Genomic DNA, 22468 nt, shown 5'->3' on the forward strand with positions numbered 1-22468 from the left:
GTTGTCTCTTTTTGTTTTCTGCTGTGAAAATAAGATTAGACTGGAATGTGATTTGTTTTTTAATTATTATTTTTGTATGTTTTAATTCGGCCTATTTTTGTGACTCAAAATTAACATCTAAAGAAGGTTCCTAATTTAATCTCTTTTTTTGGACAGTTTTGTAATAGAGCAGGAATTAAGAGAAAATCTAATTTCCCCCATTTGGACAGATGGTTTCCTCTGAAGTGCGTCATTCAGGATTACAGGAGAATGATGCTGTTTCTCTATTTGACCACTAGATGTCAGTAGGTGCTCACTGTTTATCTGCTGTACCCAGTCTATGGTTGTAAAGCTGTCAACATTAAATTGTAATCAGTTGGTATCAGGCCCATGCAAGGGTTTATTTCATTGGAGAACTTGATCTGCGAGTCTTTCTGGGTTTAAGTGACGAAACAAATGTCTCTCCTCCTCTGTAGAGAGATATTGATTAACTATATTGGCAAGGAGAACGTTATTATTTCCCCTTTTGGATCACCCACCCCAGGTCCCCTGCTGGCCAGATGTGGATGTCAGCTTCAGCCAGTGGTAAAGAGTTGCCCAACCTGAAATATCAAGATCAAAAGAGAAGAAAAGGTTAGTCCTCTAAAATGAACCTTTTATGACTGTCAAACCGAAACAACACCCCCATGTACAGACGTAGGCAAAGTTGTTGGTAACGTTCCGTTAAAGAGAGAAAAACCCACAATGGTCACTAAAATAACTTGAAACTGACAAAAGTAATAATAAATAAAAATTCACTGAAAATTAACTAATGAAAATCAGATATTGTTTTTGAATTATGGTTCAGCAGAATCATTTAAAAAAACAAACTAATGAAACTGGCCTAGACAAAAATGATGGTAACATTAACTTAATATTTTGTTGCACAACCTTTTGAGGCAATCACTGCAATCAAGTGATTTCTGTAACTCTCAATGAGACTTCTGCACCTGTTGACAGGTATGTTGGCCCACTCCTCGTGAGCAAACTGCTCCAGCTGTCTCAGGTTTGAAGGGTGCCTTCTCCAGACTGCATGTTTCAGCTCCTTCCACAGATGTTCAATAGGATTTAGATCCGGGCTCATAGAAGGCCACTTCAGAATAGTCCAATGTTTTGTTCTTAGCCATTCTTGGGTGTTTTTAGCTGTGTTTTGGGTCATTATCCTGTTTGAGGACCCATGACCTGCAACTGAGACCAAGCTTTCTGACACTGGGCAGCACATTTCGCTCCAGAATGCCTTGATAGTCTTGAGATTTCATTGCACCCTGCACAGATTCAAGACACTCTGTGCCAGATGCAACAAAGCAGCCCCATAACATAACCGAGCCTCCTCCACGTTTCACATTAGGTACAGTGTTCTTTTCTTTGGATGCTTCATTTTTGCGTCTGTGAACATAGAGCTGATGTGACTTGCCAAAAAGCTCCAGTTTTGTCTCATCTGTCCAAAGGACATTCTCCCAGAAGCTTTGTGGCTTGTCAATATGCAGTTTGGCAAATTCCAGTCTCGCTTTTTTATGATTTGGTGTCCTCCTCGGTCGTCTTCCATTAAGTCCACTTTGGCTCAAACAGTGACGGATGGTGCGATCTGACACTGATGTACCTTGACCTTGGAGTTCACCTCTAATCTCTTTGGAAGTTGTTCTGGGCTCTTTGGTTACCATTCGTATTATCCGTCTCTTCAATATGTCATCAATTTTCCCCTTGCGGCCACGTCCAGGGAGGTTGGCTACAGTCCCATGGACCTTAAACTTCTGAATAATATGTGCAGCTGTAGTCACAGGAACATCAAGCTGCTTGGAGATGGTCTTATAGCCTTTACCTTTAACATGAAGGTCTATAATGTTCTTTCTGATCTCCTGAGACAACTCTCTCCTTAGCTTTCTGTGGTCCATGTTCAGTGTGGTCCATGTTCAGTGTGGTACACACCATGATGCCAAACAGCACAGTGACTACTTTTCACCCTTTAAATAGGCAGACTGACTGATTACAAGTTTGAAGACACCTGTGATGCTAATTACAGGACACACCTTAGTTTAATATGTCCCTATGGTCACATTATTTTACATCTTTTCTAGGGGTACCATCATTTTTGTCCTGGCCAGTTTCATTAGTTTGTTTTTTAAAATGATTCTGTTGAACCACAATTCAAAAACAATATCTGATTTTCATTAGTTCATTTTCAGTAAATTTTTATTTATTATTACTTTTGTCAGTTTCAAGTTATTTCAGTGACCATTGTGGGTTTTTCTCTCTTTAACGGAACGTTACCAACAACTTTGCCTACGTCTGTATGTGCATGCTGCAGGTGCAGCTGTGTACTGCAGCTGATCAGGTCAGCCCCAGTGGGAAATGTCATTAAGGTAAGATCACTGTCAGTTACTGTCCTTCTTCTCTTCATGTAAATGCCGTAGCTTCACAGGACCGGTACACTTATAGTTTAAAAGAGAGAACCGTTTATATAACACTCAACTGTATCTGATATATTTGTCTAATCTTTGCTATTCAAACATTTTCATGTTAATCACCAGAATACATTTGAATTTGAACATATAGACCCTCCACGGATCAGGTTTGGTGCTGAAGAATCTCGAGCCAAACATACAGTATTTATTTTTATTTATTCATCTATTTGACAGGGACAATACAATACATTGTTCCACTTAATTAAAGTGCAACCGATGCAACGTATATAGGTCTAGCCATAGCTAATTTGCAGACTTTGTCCCTGGTTAGGCTTTAAGAAAAAGAAAATACATTTAAAAACAATACAGAAAAGCACATCATACATTTGCATATGTATATTCCCAATCAATCATCAGTGATCCCAGATTTGGTTTAGTTTCAGCCAGTGTTTCACCTTTTCATTAAACGTTTTCAGGTCAGGTTGTATTTGTGTTTTTATTTCTGTTGGTAGGGCGTTCCAGAAATGTATTCCTTCTACTGAAAAAGATGAATGACCAAAGGTTGTTTTGCGCTGTGCCACTCTGCAGTTACCATTTGTTGATCCTCTAGTGGCTATTCTATTGGTATTCATTTTTGTGACATATGAACAAAGTACAGCTAAGCCGAGATTGTTCACACATTTAAAAATCAATTTGATAAAAGAAAACTCAGCTTTGATAGTATCATTCTGCACTCTGTTCAAAAACCATATGCATTAGAAGTAGAGGAGGTTTCTTGGTGATATTGGTGCAGATATATGACAACCTACAGTTTCACACCCAAACTGTCACATGGTGCAACTGCAAGAAAAGTCCATTAGTATGAAGTCTGAGCATCTGAAAACCGAGGTTATATATTTATATATACAGTGTCTGAAATGGGCCGGTACTCACCGTTACACTTCTGATTTTTGTCCACATGAGTACCTTTTACTTCTTATTGTGTACCGCCATATATACATTTTCAGTTATACTCAATTTATGTTGATTTGACACACTGTACTTCAAAGTGACATTTGATGTGACTGAATCAGTCTTGCCCATACATCCCGGACTTGCTTTTGGTATTCCCTCTCATTATCCAATTTAATCTGAAGGCCAACAGATATCAAACTTTCAAATGGTTTTATTGTTGCATTTATGCAATATTATATTTGTGTACATTTTGATTTGTATAAATAGCTACATAAAAAGTTGTTTTATTAACCAAATACATGTATAAACTGTAGAAATGTATGTTGTATGTAATGAGATGCATACAAAAAAAATACTTTGAAGTGGGATATATTACCAAGATATGCGTGAAATATATAAATATATCCAAGACACATTTGATGATCATGTCATGCAACAAGTGCATGGGGTATGGCACCAGCAGTTGCATGACATGGTCATCACATGTGTCTTGGATATATTTATATTTTCATGCATATCTTGGTAATATATCAGACATTACACACACTATGGTTGCATGTGGTGATGGAAGTAGGCAGCAGTTATTCATTCAATGTGAAGACGAACCAAAATACAGAAGTAATGAGCTGAATTTTGTTCCTATAGCAACTAAAAATGTTGCAGCTACTGTGCAGCCACTTTGGTTTTATAATATTTTATAATTCTGGCATTATAAAGTTGTTTGCTTGAAGTTTCACTCATGAATTTTCTTTTTTTTTATATATACTTTATTTTTTCCCTTTTTTCAAGGCTGTTTCCATATATGCAATCCACTGTTTGTAATTACAACAGTCTATAAACCAACTTTTAAGTAGATGAGCTTACAGACAAACCCATCAAGTACACTATAGAGAAAACCACCTCAACATTCAAAACCAAGAAGAGAAATAACAATAATGACAAAAAGAAAGAGTAGAGTTAAAAACAACAACAAAGCAAACAAACCAAAAAAATATATAGCAAATATATAGTAATATCATTTACATGGGCACACAGGCATCCTCCTTAACGTCAGGTCACCTCCAAGCATATGTATATGTGCATGCGTGTTAACCCATGTAACTATATTTTTCTCCACATTCCTTATTTTGTGAGTTCCCTGTTCCATAACTTTTACTTCTTGAATTACATTTTTCCATTTAGGTTTAGTTTTTTTCCACCCTTTTGTTATTTGCTTCAGTGCTGTGATTCTGAGTATTCTAAATAAGTAACGTTCATCTTTACCGAGACCAATTGGAGGTTTCCCGAGTATGATATCCTCTGCTTTTAAATACAGAGGTTTTCTGAAAATGTCTTCTATAAACTTAAATATTTCTAACCAAAACAGATTTAATACACCATGTGTAAAAAAAAAAATGTGTTAATGATTTGCTTCACTTTTCTGTTTGTCTTAATCTGCATCAAAAATGTTAGATCAGTTTGGAGGTTGAACCTGACACAATACTTTGTGTGACCGTGCACCTGCTCGTGTGTGCGTGCACCTTGGTCTCAACTGAAAGCCCTCCTCCTATTGGCTGTGCTCATGCGTGACAGTCAGGAGTAGCTGTAGGCTCCTTTTAGCCCGAGATTAGCCAGATTCAGGCTTTGCTTCCCAACACGCCCCCTCCCTCCTCTCCTCCCCTCCTCTCTCTCTCTCTCTCTCTCTCTCTGTGTCTGTCAGGTTCAACGCCACTGCCTCTTTTTAACCCCTGACAGCGTCCTCCTGCACACTCATCCAGCCTTTTATTCTCTTTTAACTCTTAACTCCATTTAACCGGCTCGTGTGTGTGCTCTTCTTCTTCTTGTGCATCGGCCAGATGGAGGACTACCATAAACCGGACCAGCAGACGGTGCAGGCGCTCAGGAACATCGCCATCCGGCTGCGGATCAACTCCATCAAGGCGACGACTGCAGCTGGCAGCGGGTAAGAGGAGCATTACGCACAGATTAAACCGAGCTGGAGGTCTATAGTAGTAGGACACAGCATAGCAAAGTGTCCAGTTGATGTATGATTCATGCACTTGTCTGTTTAAAGGGTAAATTATAATGTATAAGCTCGAATTTACACAACACAAAGCCATTTATTTTATTTATTTAGTTTCAAGTTCAAGTTTCAAGTTTATTTGTCATATGCATTTAAAAGTACAGTGTATATTGAAATGCAATGAAAAGCATTTTACCCTGGCTCTCTCTCTCATTCCTTAAAATCTATAAATAGTACAGTTGATAAATACTACAATAAATAAGACAATACCTGAGAATACAACCTAAAACATCCATAAACAATCCACAGCTCTGCATTCATTTAGTGCTACTGTTCAGTACTATAAAACAGCACAGAATCCAGTCAATGAAAAAAAAAAAAAAGAACTGTGTCAGGAGAGGTCAAGAAGCATTACAGGCTTATATACAAAGGACCTCCCCACCAATCCCAGGAGAATATAACTATAACAAAAAAGGAAGAAAAATCTAAACTAACATAATTTTAAAAATACAACAAAAGTTAAACAAAAAGTACACAAAATGTGCAGAAAAACCCTAACCAACCAGTGGAAAACAACCCAATAAAAACAATGAAATACATACAAAAAACAGTATAGAAGAAAAGAAAATATATCTAAACATATCATTTTCCTGATGGACTGAGTGTCTGCAGCGTGCAGGAGGATCAGCAGGAAAAGCTACAGATGCAGAATATCACAATAAGTAATGTGCGTCTCATGTGCCATGCAAAAACTGAGGCATTTTAAATGTTCCTGTCTTATTTTCTCTGGTGCGTAAAACAGTTCTGTGCCAACATGCACTGTGCGTAATTTACGCAGCTGTGCGTAATTTACGCGCTGTGCGTAATTTACGCGCTGTGCGTAATTTACGCACGTCTCCAGAAAGGATTCAGTGTACAAGGTTCAGAGTTCATTTATTTGGCATTTTTTCGTATCTGTATTTAAGTTCACGAGCGTGTTAAGTTCCTGATTGCAATGCGACTTAATGCATTTAATTATCAGGCGTGTTTGTTTTTTGCACTACCGCTCCTTTAAATCATAAAATATTGATTAAATCGTGTCGGATTTGGAGACTCGGCATGAATTGCTGCAGGTGCACCAGCAGTGTTCTGCTCTCCCTTCACTCTTTGCGGACTGTGTGATCGGTTATGTAACAGAGGAGGAGGAGCAGAGATCCGTGCAGGATGATCCCGTGCAGCCAGCCAGCTCGTGGACCGACTGACATAGTGTGTGTGTGTGTGTGTGTGTGTTTGGAGAAATTTCAAAATAAAATCTGAATTGACAAACGTGCTGCAGCGTTATTGTAGTGATAGAAAATAACAGATTAAAATGAAAATAAATCATAGGAAAACTAAACTGCTAAACTGTGGAACAAACTTCCAGATGCACCATCAGTGGCCACTTTCAAATCTAGACTCAAGACCAAAAACTGTTCTCAGACGCTTTTCTTAATTGATCAAATGCTGCACTTTACTGTCTTTTGATTGTTTTTATTATCCTTTTAATTTTTTTTCTCTTTTAACTTACACTTTTATATTCTTTTATTCGTTTTTATCATAATTATGCACTAACTTTTTTCTGTTTATCCCATGTTTCGTTAAGTCCATTATTTACAACCATATATAAAGCATCTGTCACCTTTCAGCCTCTCACAGAGCATCCTTCATCCCACATAAGGTCATGCTTATTCATCATCTCCTTCTGTTTTTTTTTTTTTTAATTATTTGATCACATTTTCCATTTCAGGAGAGTAAAGAAAAAAGGCCTTCATGGGGAAGGCCTGAGTGAGGTATTATTGGCATGTGGATTGAAAATAAAGTGAACAACATTCTAGACATAAAAACTTCATCATAACCTATTTTGTGTTAAATTGGCTTGACTGTAACAGTTTGGGACTACACATTGAAATATGCTTTTGCACTGTATGTGTGTGCATGTATGAGGGAGAGTGGAAAAAAGGACATCCTTCAAATGCATTTACACTTGTGTGTGTTTGAGCGCGGGAGATACTGTATATGTACTTAGTGACTGTCTAACCCTGATAAAATCAGTCTCACTAGCGTACTGTCTGTCTTACATAACTCTACAGCTGGTCTGGCATGAATTAACCCACAAGAGTGAAGCTCCACTTCTGATTGCCACTTTGTCTTTAGCCTTTTTTTCTCCTCTTCTCCTCTGGATCTGTGCGTGTGGACAACATGCTCTGAACATGCTTGTAGATTTGAACAGAGGAATCACGAGGCACATGAAGTTTTTAATCTGATTGCTGTGTATCTAATTCCTCTCTCGCCATCGTTTTGTTGCAGTCATCCCACATCATGTTGCAGCGTGGCAGAGATCATGTCTGTGCTGTTCTTTCATACCATGAAGTACCGACCTGAAGACCCCCGTAATGTCAACAACGACCGCTTCATCCTCTCTAAGGTAACTTACACCCACACATACCAGGCGTTCTTCTGATGCATGCCTAGAGATAGCACACACAAGGAACATCTAAATGATTTACTAATTACAGTATAAGGTGACACATTATGCGTGCGTCTGTAAGTTCACATGCATATGTTTTTGTTTGATGTCTATAAGGTGCCAGTTGCAAATTCCAGACTTTACTTTGCCAAATGTCACGCCTGATTTGATGCACACACTTCAAAATGAATTTTATTCTTTGTTCTCTCACCTTTCATTTAGCAGGAAACTCTTTGTTTAGCTGTGCAGGAAAGGTACCTGAGGGAAGAAAATATAGAGATAGAGACATAAAACAGGATCTTATAACTCACTAACATTGATGAGCGTTTTCTAAACTTTGATAGCAGCTCCAGCACCAGCAAAATCAGGTATACAGTATGTGATCTTAACACTCTAACCTTTGACCTTTGACCTCTGCCTCCTCAGGGCCATGCAGCCCCCGTGCTGTACGCCGTGTGGGCGGAGACGGGCTACCTGAAGGAGAACGAGCTCCTCAACCTCCGCAAGGTCGACTCCATCCTGGAGGGACACCCTGTGCCGGTGAGGTGACGTTCAGACCTGCAGGAAGTTCTGGGTCTGAAAGTTATTTATTCCAACGTACCAACACATATGCATTAGGAATACACAAAACCCCTTACACTACCATTCTCTGTGTTAATCAGGGGTATTTTACCGGTATTTTGACAGTAAATAGATGTAGATGTGAAAGCCAATATTTAAAACAGGACTATACCAGTAAATGAACCGTGAAGCAATGCTCTTCAACCATTAACACATCAGAATCGTTCTGATTTGACTCCAAAACAGTTCCCTAAGCTGTTTCATGATATCTTTTACCAACTCAAAGATCATATTTCCAACGTTTTGTGCCTAAGCTTAAGTTTGACTTTGCTTCCAGCTTCTTCCTGCATGTAGCCATCTGTCAAACTCTGCTTGCTCTGAGCTTATTCAGGCAAATCTTTTGACCGCATCTAAGAATCTTAAAATATTGATATGACACGACCAAGGAAATGTATGTCACTGGATGTAGCCACACTGAAACTTTCAACAATGCAGCATTTCAAAATCTCCCTTTCAGCAATTTAGGATAGTCAAATTTTTCCCTGCTAGAAATGGTTTTAATATTTCTCACACTGCACTATAAAAATGAAGAAAATTAGCTTTCGAATAGTGGTTCCCAACCTGGGCATTGAGACCATCTAAGAGGGATTGCAGGATAAATAGTATTGTGAAAAAATTATAATAAATATCTTTATGCAACACTGTTTTCCAGCCTTTCTGTAATCTTTGCCTTTTCCCTCTAAAATCCTGGATAGTTTTACCTCTTCAAGCCAAAAGAGGCTTGTGAATGACAACTTTAAAACGTAACGTGTGTACTTGCTGCACATTGTGTTCATATGTAGAGACATTAACACACTTAGACAGATAACATATACTGTCTGCAGGCAAGTCAGTTTTATTTGCATAGCCCAATATCACAAATTTGCTTCGGGGGGCTTTACAATCTGTACAGGATACGACACCCTCTGTCCTTTACAGTAAGGATGGACAGACGTGCTATATATGTCGTCTGCAGGCAGGGACATGGTGACAAAGATGTTCTTGTGTGACAGAGATGGTCCGTCCTCAGCTCCTTTCTCCTCTGCTGCAGACATTAATCAGACACTGTGTCCACATAAACCCAGATGCTGCCACACTGCTAGACACAGACTGTTTTCTTGCATGTTAAGAAAATAATCCATCCACTGTACTTGATGCTTTCTGTGTTTGCAGTCTTGTCTGTAGAGTAAGATGCATGTTTTGTGTGTGTGTGTGTGTATGTGTGCTAACAGAAGCAGCAGTTTGTGGATGTGGCCACTGGATCTCTGGGTCAGGGGCTGGGAGCTGCCTGTGGAATGGCCTACACTGGAAAATACTTTGACAAGGCCAGGTAACACACACAAAAAACACACACAAATTGTGATGCAGAGACTCTCCAACATGCAGACGACATAAATGAAGGAGCACAGCAGCCCAGCTTGCATCTGCACATAGTAAAGGCAGACGGTCTGAAATTATGCATGGGCATAATGCACGCTGCAGTGAGCCGTGCTGACATGTGACATTTCAGCCTTTAGATTTGGATCAAACCTCACCTGACAGGCCTGGTCTGGGTTGACATTTAGGCAGCCACTCGGAGAGCAAGGAGATCTGACCTCCGATCAGTTCTACCTTCAGATCAGGATGAATGAGGGTATCTGCTCAGTAATGAGACGACCACAGGAAGAGATCAAGTGGTAAAAGAAATCAGTGATGGGGATTAATTTGTCTCTTTAGAAAGAAGGACTTCAAATTCATAGATTGATATTAATTGCTTTTCTTCTTTTTTTTTTAAACAGTTTCATGATTTGCACACTTCTGCAGCTGCTTCTTTTATTTTAGATTTTGTCAGTTTCAAACATTTTAATTAGGGCTATCAATCGATTAAAATATTTATCGCATGATTGTCCTCCTCGCTAAAATTTAAAGTACCTTATTTAACCTCCTTTGCGACAAGCTAGTGTGACATAATTCCTTAGGTTTTCTAGTTTCATCTTCACTCTAGCTTTAAAACTGAGCCTGCTACAACCTCTGAAAGATCGATTGCGTTGATGCGTTAAAGAAATTAAAATTAACTTGCGTTAATGTGTTATTATTGCATTAAATTTGACAGCCCTGATATTTACATCACAATAGATTAACAGCCCTGAAATGCACAGTGGTCATCTACTACTCAGCTGAATGTTAGCAGGGTTGCGGATCAGTCCTCGTGTGTCCCCTTTGTTCTAGTGTGATCTAGAAAGAGCCACATGGTTCCCAGCACAACAATAGAGAGAGCGAGATGGGAACGCATGCCGTTCACATTTTCATAGCAAATGGATGTGATGCAAAAGCTGAATTTCAGGAACATAGTACAATTTCATTGTAGACAGAACAGAGGGAGACGGTCTCAAAGACAATTTTGTTTTTTTACACATAACAGACGCATTGAAACAGGCGGTCAGGGAATGCCGCAATTGCAGTCTGAGTTGGCGGCCCTCGATATCTCTCACTCTGCATTCTGTGTGCACTCAATTATTTCTGCTCTAATAATCACACATGCGAGAGCGCAGCTCCGCCCTCATCTCTCTGCCTCGCCCTTTACCCTCATCCTCTCACCCAAAAAAAGGCAAAATCCCACGCTGCGCTTCTGTTGCATCTACGCGTTGCATATACGGTCGATTATATTGTACATGTGTGACTGTGGACGCTGTGTGTGGTTGTGCGTGCATGCAGAAGGGCGTATTCGCTTCCCCTGCGATGCTCGGAGCAGCTTGTCAAACTAATTCGCTGCAACGTAACGGCTCAGCGCTCACTTTAGAAAGCTGCATCACTGGTTTGATAACATAATCTGAGACACAAACTGCTGAATGGCAACAATATGAACCCCTTCTAGAGGCACACATACACATAGCTGGAGTTGAGCAGCAGGAATATGTACCATTTTATGATATTTCTGATCAAACTATTAGCAGGATATGAATCAACACCCAAACTGACCCCTCAGCTTCTCTGAGGGTGTGGTTTATTAAAATACGATACATGAATTAACCCGTCAAATACGCTCCATCAACAGAGACGGAATAACTGACACTGTTCGTTGCTTCATGCTTATGTGGCTCTGATTCAATAATCTGCAGTTGTAAACTCATTATTGGATCAAACACATGCAGGGATCCTCCTCATGCTCATTCATGCTTAACACCAAACCCAGGAGTTAATTCAACTCAAGTTTCTTGTTCGTTGGTTTTGTGTTGGCAGGGTGTAGTGGTGTGGGTGGCACAAAATGTGAGGACGTGTTTGGGCTGTTATCAAGGAGAGGTATCATCTTGTCTTGGTCTGTTGTTCTCACCTTGCAAAGACAGGATGAACGAGAAGCACACACACACTCCTCACACCTCCGGAGGGATTACTTTACTCCTGTAGCTGAAGCCTCAACCTGCTGTAGTTGTAATGGATGCCCTTCAAACTGTGTTCTTGATCTTGTACCCTATTGGTGTCATCTTTGGCAGAATGTGTTGCAGTTTATCACGACCTGCAACTTTTACCACTTATATTTACAATTTTGAAAACTTCAGAATTGAAGACTAAGACAACTTTATAGTCTACGTTAAAGGGATAGTTTGGGTGTTTCGATGTGAGGTTATATGAGGTACTTATAGTCAGTGTATTACTTACAGTAGATGATTGTCGACACGCCCACAGCTTGGAGAAACAAGACGGGGCTGGCAGCAAAACGTATTGTAGCCACCTAAAAGAAAGACCCACCTAAAACAATCTATATCAGTTTAAGTGTACGCTATATTGAGAATATTTTCACTACTTTATCTTGCTGTCAGACAGCCCTTTCTGATGGGGAACTGAATTGAAAGTGCAACTTATCTATGCTCTCTTCAAAGTCACCAGACTCCATTAATAAAAACAGTATAGATAAGTTTCAGTTCAGTTCTCAGTCGGAAAATATTCCAAATATAGCGTACACTTTTTTTTAGGTGGGTCTTTCTTTTTAGGTGTCTAAAATACGTTTTGCTGCTGGCCTCGTCCACAGCAGTACATTACTTTGCTTCCGCGCTGTAACTCCTGTCTGTTTCTCCAAACTGGAGGCGTGCCGACCGTCATCCACTGTAGGTAATACACTGATTATGAATAAGAACCTCATACAACCCCACTTCAAAACACCCAAACTATCCCTTTAAACACAGTGACTGGGACATTAGATCTTTATCATACACATATATACATAAATACATACATACATACATACTTTATATACACACACACACACAAATATACAGTATATATATATATATTGACAAAAAATTATGTAAAAATGTAAGCGACAAGCATTCTATATTTTAATAAAACATGTGACACAGAATACATTTTAGTTTCTTTACAAACCTGAAGATTTTAATGTGTTTTAGCCCCTTGATAAAGTAAAGGTAATTGTGTATCAGGATATCTTGATATATGATTTCATCACGATACAATTCCATTGAAAGACAATAAATTATCATATTGAATTATCATTCATCCCTAGTTTCAAACAGAGTTACTTAAATGATCAGCCATAATATTTAAATTCTCTAATTTAGAGACCTTGAATGATGCACTTTTTCCAGGTTCAGTGCATCTGTATATCATTACGGATAGTTTCAGCGGTAACATTTCAGAAACCGGCTTTTAAAGATCAGTCTAACTGCTTTTTAAATTTCCCCCTCCCATCTCAAATCTCTATTCTCTCCCTCTCTCCATCTCCACCTCTGTGGAATTCCTCTCTTTTCTCTCTGTGCCGTGTGTTTTCTCGGGGTTGGAATGCGTGGCGTAATGCGGCGCGTCTCGGCCGATCTTCCAGCTTTAATGAGAATGTGTCTATTTGACCGGAAAGCTGTCAGGAGTCGTTACGCCGCGGGAGCAGCTAGTGAGGATGATCAGAGCTCAGCGGGGGGTGGGGGGAGGGGGTGGAGTGTGTTTGTGTGTGTGTTTTAGGTGTGAGGGTCAGCTGTCACATTGAGTCCTATAGGAGGAATCAGCAGATGGGAGGATGTGCCATCAGGGAAAATGTAGCTGATATGGAAAATTAACCCTCTTAACTATTTATTCATCTCTTCTTGTCTCTCTCTCTGTTTGTAGCTATCGGGTGTTCTGCCTGCTGGGTGATGGAGAGATGTCCGAGGGCTCGGTGTGGGAGGCCATGGCCTTCGCCTCGTACTACCAGCTAGACAACCTGGTGGCAATTTTGGACATCAACCGTCTGGGTCAGAGCGACCCGGCTCCACTCCAGCACCATGTGGAGAAGTACCAGCGACGCTGTGAGGCCTTTGGGTGAGCAGGGGGGGGAGACAGAGGGTGAAGTATTTGTACATCTGAGTGCTTATATGATTAGACAATTACTTGAGTTATCAACCCAAAGACAGCTTTGATAATCAGTTAATTGTTTGTCATTTATTGAGGAAAAAAATGCTAAATACTTGCAGGTTCTGGCTCATAAAAAATTCAAGCATTATGATTACAATCAGTGTAACTTTGTAATCATGATCCTCAGGACTAAGATGTGTTTGAATAAGTTTACAAAGATGCTGTGATATGATGTGATGTGTTATGTTGTGAAAATGTTGTGCTAATTTGGGTTGGTGTTAAATCTTGCCTCATCGCCTCATCAAACACTTGCTGAACACTGATATGAGCTAAAATACTAACATGCTGCTAAGTTAAAAAAAAAGTGCTGCAGTGCCATCATGAGTAGGATGAAAGGTGGGGATGATTTTAGGGGCCTGCAGGAATTCCAGTAGGATTATCCCATAAAAAAACAGTACCCAGACATATATTCTATTATACTCAAGCACCTATAGGACTGCATTTTGAAGTTTGTTCTCCTGTGTTTTCCCAGCTGGCAGTCCATCATTGTGGACGGCCACAGTGTGGAGGAGCTGTGTAAGGTGCTGAGTCAGCCCCGCCACCAGCCACTTGCCATCATCGCCAAGACTATCAAGGGCAAGGGCATCCCAGGTACAATAGTCAGGCACGCACGCAGTGATCCACAGTATGGGAGTTCAAATATCAGAGTGGTTTTATCCTGGTTTTACAAACTCAATAATTCCTAAATATTGTATGGAGGATGTGAGCTGTTGAGTGTACACCATGGATTAAATCATCTACTTTTTTGAAGTGATATTATTTCATTATTAAGTCATTATTGTGTCTAGGAAAGGCAGATTTATTTATATAACACATTTCATACCCAAAGTGCTTTACAGATTGCACAGGAAACAAATGATAAAAACAATAAAAGCAAGCAAAAGCACATAGAATAAAAACAATAAAAGCAAACAGGCAAAAGCACACAATAAGAACAATAAAACAAACAAGAAAATTAATTAAAAGCAACGGTAAACAGGAAGGTCTTTAGCTTGGATTTGAATTTGGATTGGATTTTTGTCTCTAGTCTTAGCTCTTCTGCCAGTTTGTTCCACATTAGATGTCTCTCTTTTAAATTTGGATATCAAACTGTCAATGACCTCAGGCGTTTATTGCTAACCTGCTCCAAAAACCTGTTTCTAAATGATGACTAGGTAAAACGGGGGCAACTCACTGGGAATAATATTTCTGTCAGAAGTTTTCTTAAGGCCATCGGTGCAGAGGGGCCCTAACTCGCTGTAATCCAGGCAGCGCTTTAGTGCTTTAGCTGCTGCAGCTCGGTAATCCCTCAGAATGTGTAGGATACACTCGCAGCAACAGCCCATTGTGCTCGTGTTGTGATAACTGTGTGTGCCCACGTGTGTTTGTGAAAGAGAACAGTTGTTATAACAGCAACGTGTGTGTGTCTAAGAGAGGTCTTGAGTGTTATTATAAGCCTGTGGCCTCTTCATTCTAACATTTTGATCTTTGAAGTAGCCTGTTGGGACCCACTGAGGTGGAGGATTGTTATGAGTGTGACAGCTGGACATAGTTTATTTTATGCACATGCATACATGTGGAGGAGATAAGTATGCAGGATGTCAGGAGGGATTTGGTTTATAGAGTATATGTACTTTATATTTGCAGGTGCATTTTTATCTAAACTTCCTTGATACCAAAAGCACATACAAGTCATCTCTGGAGGTCCAATTAGGAACCTCCTAATCCTCACAGGATTATACTTTTATAGCTTTATCAGTTTAGTTCTACTCCATCTCCCACTTTTAACTCAGGACTCGTTTGAAATGTGAAAATTTGACAGCATATATGCAGCAACTTTGACCACATAAGCAGTCAAGTTTACTGTTTGGCACCATTTTTTATTTTTCTTGTGAATAAAATTTGAGTTTTTATTACCTCCACTCTGTAATAAATTCTTATTGTCATGTATTATACTGCACAGTAATAGTTGTGGTTGTTTGCTCTAGTCCTCAGTTGTGTCTGTGTGTGTTTCAGCGGCGGAGGATAAGATGGGCTGGCACGGTAAACCCCTGCCCAAAGACATGGCCGACAGCGTGATCAAGGAGATGCAGGGCCGCGTCGTCAGCTGCACTAAGCGCCTGTATCCTGCTCAGCCCAACGACGACGCATCGTCTGTCAGCATCCGCAACATCCGCATGCCGAGTGCACCCAGCTACAAATCTGGAGAGAAGGTACGATCAGTGGTGGCACAACCTAACCTTAAAAACACTTCATTTGGGTTTTAAATTGTATTTTATTTCGACCCAAACAAATGAACTTTTCAGATAGAATACAACAAAGCTTCAGCCGAGCTGGAGTATCTAGTACTGATTGGTTGTCTGTTTGTCCCTGTGTTACCAGATTGCTACGAGGAAGGCGTACGGCGTGGCTCTGGCCAAGCTGGGCCGTTACAACGACCAAGTGGTGGCTCTGGATGGAGACACCAAGAACTCCACCTTCTCCGAGCTCTTCAAGAACGAACACCCCAACCGCTACGTGGAGTGCTACATCGCAGAGCAGAACATGGTGAGAAAGAGATGTTAGATGGCTGGACAGGTTTTGGATCACACAAGCTATTAAATGGGGATATGATGTCGAAGTGGGTGAAACTGAAACATTTCACTAAAAACCAAAGTAAAACCTCCTGGTGGTGCTCGAGGAAAAGTCAGGGGATTACCAGGGTCAGACGGATTTATCCTCTTGGGACCATGAATGTCAACATTTGTAAAACTGTTGCCAATTATGTACCTCCTCCTTTCCCCTCCTTTCTATCTCTCTCTCCTCTCCTTGCAGGTGAGCGTGGCGATTGGTTGTGCCGTGCGGGACCGTACCGTGGTATTTGCCAGCACCTTCGCCACCTTCTTCTCTCGGGCTTACGACCAGCTCCGCATGGCCGCCATCTCTGAGAGCAACATCAACCTCTGCGGCTCCCACTGTGGTGTCTCTATTGGTCAGTTCCTGTCTCTCTTTTCACACAATCATGACCTGAAAGAACTGACCTTTGACCTTTTCAGCGGCTCATTTTAAAGTCATTTTAGTTCTTCTGACTTTTTCCCCAACAACATACTATCATTGTTACAGAGTACATTTATGTAGGTGTCATTTTGTAGAGATGGGTGTCATATGAGAGAGGGAAGACAAACAAACATGATATTATGATTACATCTTAGGGTAGCGAACATTTTGTTAGCATATCAAATTTGTCACAAGCTGTGCTTTGAAGGTTTTATCATTGTGGAGCGATCTTGTCTGCTAGCCACTGTAACCCATATTAGATCATTATGACCTTCAATGTGACCCGTCTTTCCTCTCACTACTCCCCAAAACCAAAATGTGCACAATGCATGTCAAATGTGAATCAACCCACGCTGATGTTTAGCTGCTGAGCAAACTGTCTGCAGAAGATATTTAATTATTTATTGTTTTATCAGATGCTGTTTTATGCTTTCATTTCTCTGCAGTGGGTTGAACCGCTCCTCAGAATGTCTCAGTTTTAGTTTTCCTGATCCTAAACTTTTTTTCCCGCCCAACTTCTCACTTCCTGTTATTCTGTTGTCCATCTTCCTCTCCTGGTATCAGCCCTCTTCCTCCTCCCCTCCTCCCCCTCACTGTCTCTGTGTCATGGAGGTGATGACAGAGTGGCCTGATTGTCTTTCACCTCTTCCTCCTCCTCCTCCTCCTCCTCCCCTTTCTCCTTCTCCTCCACCTCTCCAGGTACATTGCATGCGCACCTTTCCAGACTGAATGCATGCCAGTCTACCAGAATTTAACTTCCAGTCTATATTAAACATGTGAGTCTTGCTGTACCTGCCTTTTGGTGCTGATATTTGGTGTCTATATTTAGGTGAGGACGGGCCCTCTCAGATGGGTCTGGAGGATCTGGCCATGTTTAGAGCCATTCCCACGGCAACCGTCTTCTACCCTAGCGACGGCGTCTCCACTGAGAAAGCTGTGGAGCTCGCCGCCAACACAAAGGTACCATTAGTCACCTGTTAGAAGAAATGAAAAAGGGTTAGAGCAGAGTAAAAACTCCATGATATTTAGATGTATGGGATCCAATCTTCCACAGTTCTTGTGTTTTAAAAAGTACAGACTCATGTAGATTATTTCTGGTTCGTTTCAGGGTTTGTGTTTCATCCGAACGAGCCGCCCAGAGAACAACATCATCTACAACTGTAATGAGGACTTCCATGTTGGCCAGGCTAAGGTTTGTAGCAGCGTTTGATATATTGTTTAAACTCTTTCATGCTCTTTGGACTCTTTATTTTTCTCTCTTTATACCTCATTATCACAAAAGACTAATCTGACTAGACAGTGTGCATGTTTCCGTATGAAGTCCACTAACAAATATCTCCTCACTTCCCACTCAGGTGGTGTATAAAACCAATGACGACCATGTGACTGTGATTGGAGCAGGAGTGACCCTCCACGAGACTCTGGCTGCTGCTGAACTGCTGAAGAAAGGTAGAAAGAAAAACAAAACAAAAGAATCCAACCCATGTCAGCATAAAAGTATACAGTCTTTATATGAACCATCAGTTGGACTGAGTTGCGTCCTCCACCTTCCTCTCTCCTCCCTCAGAAAGAATTAACATCCGTGTGATCGACCCGTTCACCATCAAACCCCTGGACTCCAAGACCATCATCGACAACGCCAGGGCCACCAGAGGACGCATCATCACAGTGGAGGACCACTACTATGAAGGTGAGGAGCCACTAATGACCTTCCAAAAACATAACTGTTGGCCTACAGCATCCAAGGTTTATCTCTGGTCTGTGTCACACATCCTCCTCTGTCTCCGATCCATCCAGTTTCTTTCCACTACAGACTCTCCAATAGATCAAATTAAACATTTACAAATTTAAAACTTCAAATGAATTTTAAACCTGATTTGAGAACCACAGGTAGACCATATCAGTGTGAATGACATTTGTTTCCTGCGGTATATTACTGAAATTATGATTTGATATAGAGCTCTAAATTCTCTGATTCCAGCTTCTTAAATGTGAATATGTACTTTTCAACAGTATATAGCAATATAAAATGCCACTCTACTGCATAAACCTACTGAATCATGTCCGGTTTTAAATCAGGACAGTCACATCTGTGTGGCGTCCATGGCATTAACAGGACAGCTTTAAATAGCAGGCATAAGGATTGTTATGCTGCAGCTTGCGTGTTTGTGCTCATAAATAAAAATGCTTGGAGCAGCAAAGGACAAAGGTCCGTCTGCAGATAGAGGAGCTCTGAGGAAGCTGGAGTCTGAGGAGGGGAGGAAGAGGGATGCTGTACGTTGCAGAGAATTGGGGCAAAAGTTGTGGGTATGAAGAGAGATGAAGAGATGGAAGCTATAGAAAAGGTGAAATGGATAAAAACAGTATATGAGAGGGGGGCGGGAGAAGGTGGAGGAGGAGGAGATGGGAGAGGCTGTCAGGGTTTCTTAATTTCAGCTGCAGCCTTTGGGCTCTCGCTGACCTACATACAATACCAGCATGACAAAAACGAGTGTCCAGAATTTCCTTTCTCTCTCTATTATGTTTGTGTGTACATATGTAGCTGCTTTCTCCGCCCGTTAAGATTACCTCTATCCGTTTATCATGATAGAGGCAAACAAAAAAAGGAGATGACACTGTTGTTTGGTCGCACAAACACACGCACACACACACACACACACACACACTTATGTCCATGTGTGTGGAAGCTGCAGATAAAAAGAAGAGCTGTCCAAGAACGTGACATTTTTGGCAACCAAGTGGTATCCAGGGAACAGGGAGATGTGATATGATGTACAGATGGGTAAATGGCGTGCAAAGGGCAATATCCATCTCAACAGAAGAGCTCTTCAAACCGTTTTCTCTAAATCAATTTTAAGTTTATTTCATTTTATTTTGGAGACAAAGACGAATGAAGAAAAAGCTGATGTCCCGTGGTAACCTGTTTCACTGTCTTTGGTCAGATAATGTAAAGAGGATTTCTTTCATTGAGTACCTAGTAGGTACTCAATTGTGTGAGAATATGAAGAGAAAACCAGTGTTATTATTCAGTTTTTTAGAAAAAGTGTTAAAACAAGCCCTCCTATGAGAAATTACACTCGGCAGTGAAAGCTGGCACAAAGCTAACCCAAATGATGCACGACTTCGGCACCCCATAAATTATACATACCACTACATTACTATTATTATACTGTGTAGTGTTTTGCCAGTTTATATATAAGAAATTAATGTACAACACCAATTTATGACACAAGATCTGAGCTGTTTGCGACTTTTAAATACTGCAGGTTGTAACAACATGGTTGTAACATGGTTCCAAGGAATGCATCTTTTCAAGACTTTCTCCACAGCCATCACACCACCTTCTGATTTTTTATGTTCTCACCAGCTGTGAGTAGCTCTAAAATGTACATTATTTGTCGGCTTTTTAGGAGGGCTGCCCCCTCTTAGTCAATTAGTCGACTAAGATTTCTTCAGACGATTAGTCATTTTTATGCTTTTTTTTCATTCAGAATGACTTATTTCTAAAAAAAAACTTATGGGCACATATCTATATATAAGTGGGGCTTTTATGTGATTCTCTGTGGAGAAACTCTGTTTTACAGATCTGTCGATTAAATCGATAATCGATTAGTCAACAAAATCATAAGTTAGTCAACTAAGAATTCTTTTGGCTGAAGAAATCCCTAATTTTCAGAACAGTATCCAACAACACATTAAAAAAAACAGAGAAATTGTCACATACATGCAGGCATTTTTAGGTGTCACTTTTGTCATTTCAACACGTGATCAACATGAATACATGACAAACTGAAAGCGTAGATAGAATTTGCAGATAATAAGCGGTTGGGACACCGTGCACGTCTCTTTCTCTTTCTCTCTCACACACCAGTTGCCAGCTAGTAAATCAATCAAGGGCTGGGAAAGTTTTAATAGTGAATGACTAATAACATGTAATGACTTACTCGTTTTCTCATTCCTCAGCTTTCATGTTCACTCAATCAGAAAATGTTTGAATGGCAGTTTGTAGTGAGAAGTAATACAAAAATGTGTGAGAGAGAGAGAAGGGGAGGATGGCGGGAGAGGAATCTTAAGGGAGTGAAAGTGAGACAGAGGAAGAGTGAGAAGGTCAATGGAGGGCGTCGTCCGTCTTGTCAGTTCACATCACATCACTGAAGAGCTCAATCGCCTGTGAACGTGCGAGAGATTTAAGATGACAGAAGGGTGGAAATCAAAAGAAGGAAGATTGAAGAACAAATGAGATTTGAAGAGGGACATTCTAGAAAAGAAAAATTGTCATTGTGATTTGGGTGAACTGACCCTTTAATCAATAGTCCTGATTGCTGTATGTTCTGATTCCTCAGGTGGTCTCGGTGAGGCAGTGTGCTCGGCGGTAGTGAACGAGACCGGCTTCACTGTCCACCGCCTGGCCGTTTCCCAGGTGCCCCGCAGCGGCAAGCCCGCCGAGCTGCTCCGAATCTTTGGCATCGACCGCGACGCCATCTCTCAGGCAGTCCGTAAGGTGCTCAGCAACTCCTCCAATGCCAAGTAAAGAACGTTGCAGCAGTGGCAACAAATACGGTAAAGGACTCTGTGGTTAACCGTTGGAACACCATGGAGACGTCAAACAAATAAATCAACACAGACGGAGAGGAAGCACTTCTGGCCCACTCACGCTCTCCTCTTCATAAAACATTTGTTTGAAAAATAAAAAAAAAAGATAACCTGGTTTTTCTCTTTAACTGTCATCGATGTGGTTTTGACACCCCAGATTTTTACCCCATTAGTTTGTGTAAACACACCCCTCCCCTTCACACACACACACACACACACACACACACACACACACACACCTCCACCCTCTGACCCTTTCCTACCTCCCAGAGAAAGTTCTGGTACTGCTGTAGTGTTTCAGTAAAAGCAGTGAACGTGGTTTGGAGTTAAGTGAAGTCTTTTTTATATATTTCTGTGGAACCCCTCTCACTTCTTCGGCGCAGCGTTTGGTACGTCTGCACCCAGTACGACTCTGTAAATCCCACCCTACTAGATCCAGCAGGGTGTGGACAAACTCTGGTTTGGTCTGTTTGAGCACTGACTGTTTTTAACCCCTTTTGACCCTGACTTGGATGGGACTGCTTCACAACCAATAAAGGGATGGTTTCTTCACAATATCTGCATCTGAGGTCTTTCTTGTAGGTTGTGGTTGCATGAAACATACATCAGTTGTTACAGCATTCTACAAAACCTGCTTTCTTTACTTCGCATCATCCTATTAGCTCACAACCTGGGGAAAAAATATATTTTTTGCGTACTGCGTATGAGTACATAAAAATTCAGCAAAGGAACATATTCTGCCTCCACCACATCAATTATTTTCTTACAGTATGAAGTATTTATTGCCTCTGTAGCCCGTGGCAAGCGAGCAGCGTAGCTCTAGAGATGATAACCGTTGGACAGTACACCAAAACAGGTCAAAATTCCCACTTATTCAAAACGGAACTACATGACAAGATACCTCAAAATGAAAAGAACTGACTTTTTTACCAAATTTTTCAACATGCTATACTATGATTTCTTTTCATGACATTTTTAGATACACTATACTATGACTTTTTTTCATAAAATTGTTTGACATAC

The 22468-nt window shown here is 40.6% G+C and overlaps 1 protein-coding gene across 1 annotated transcript; it reads left to right on the plus strand.

The window, feature by feature from the left end:
- Positions 1-5054: 5054 nt before the first annotated feature.
- Positions 5055-21997, plus strand: LOC141773082 (transketolase-like). The gene is made up of 14 exons (XM_074644757.1): positions 5055-5316; positions 7702-7819; positions 8288-8401; positions 9694-9791; positions 13553-13744; positions 14310-14428; positions 15833-16029; positions 16199-16363; positions 16631-16787; positions 17682-17812; positions 17961-18044; positions 18208-18301; positions 18420-18542; positions 21196-21997. The coding sequence occupies exons 1-14, from the start codon at positions 5210-5212 to the stop codon at positions 21381-21383; spliced, it is 1887 nt and encodes a 628-aa protein (XP_074500858.1). The 5' UTR covers positions 5055-5209; the 3' UTR covers positions 21384-21997.
- Positions 21998-22468: the final 471 nt, after the last annotated feature.

The sequence above is a fragment of the Sebastes fasciatus genome, chromosome 8 (genome assembly GCF_043250625.1).
Source record: "Sebastes fasciatus isolate fSebFas1 chromosome 8, fSebFas1.pri, whole genome shotgun sequence".
Taxonomy (NCBI): Eukaryota; Metazoa; Chordata; class Actinopteri; order Perciformes; family Sebastidae; genus Sebastes; species Sebastes fasciatus.

Excerpts from the sequence above, each read along its gene's own strand:
- LOC141773082 (XM_074644757.1), top strand. The coding sequence starts at position 5,210 with ATGGAGGACTACCATAAACCGGACCAGCAGACGGTGCAGGCGCTCAGG. Across the intron at positions 5,317-7,701 it reads ACGACTGCAGCTGGCAGCGG|TCATCCCACATCATGTTGCA; the intron begins GTAAGAGGAGCA and ends GTTTTGTTGCAG. Across the intron at positions 14,429-15,832 it reads CAAGGGCAAGGGCATCCCAG|CGGCGGAGGATAAGATGGGC; the intron begins GTACAATAGTCA and ends TGTGTGTTTCAG.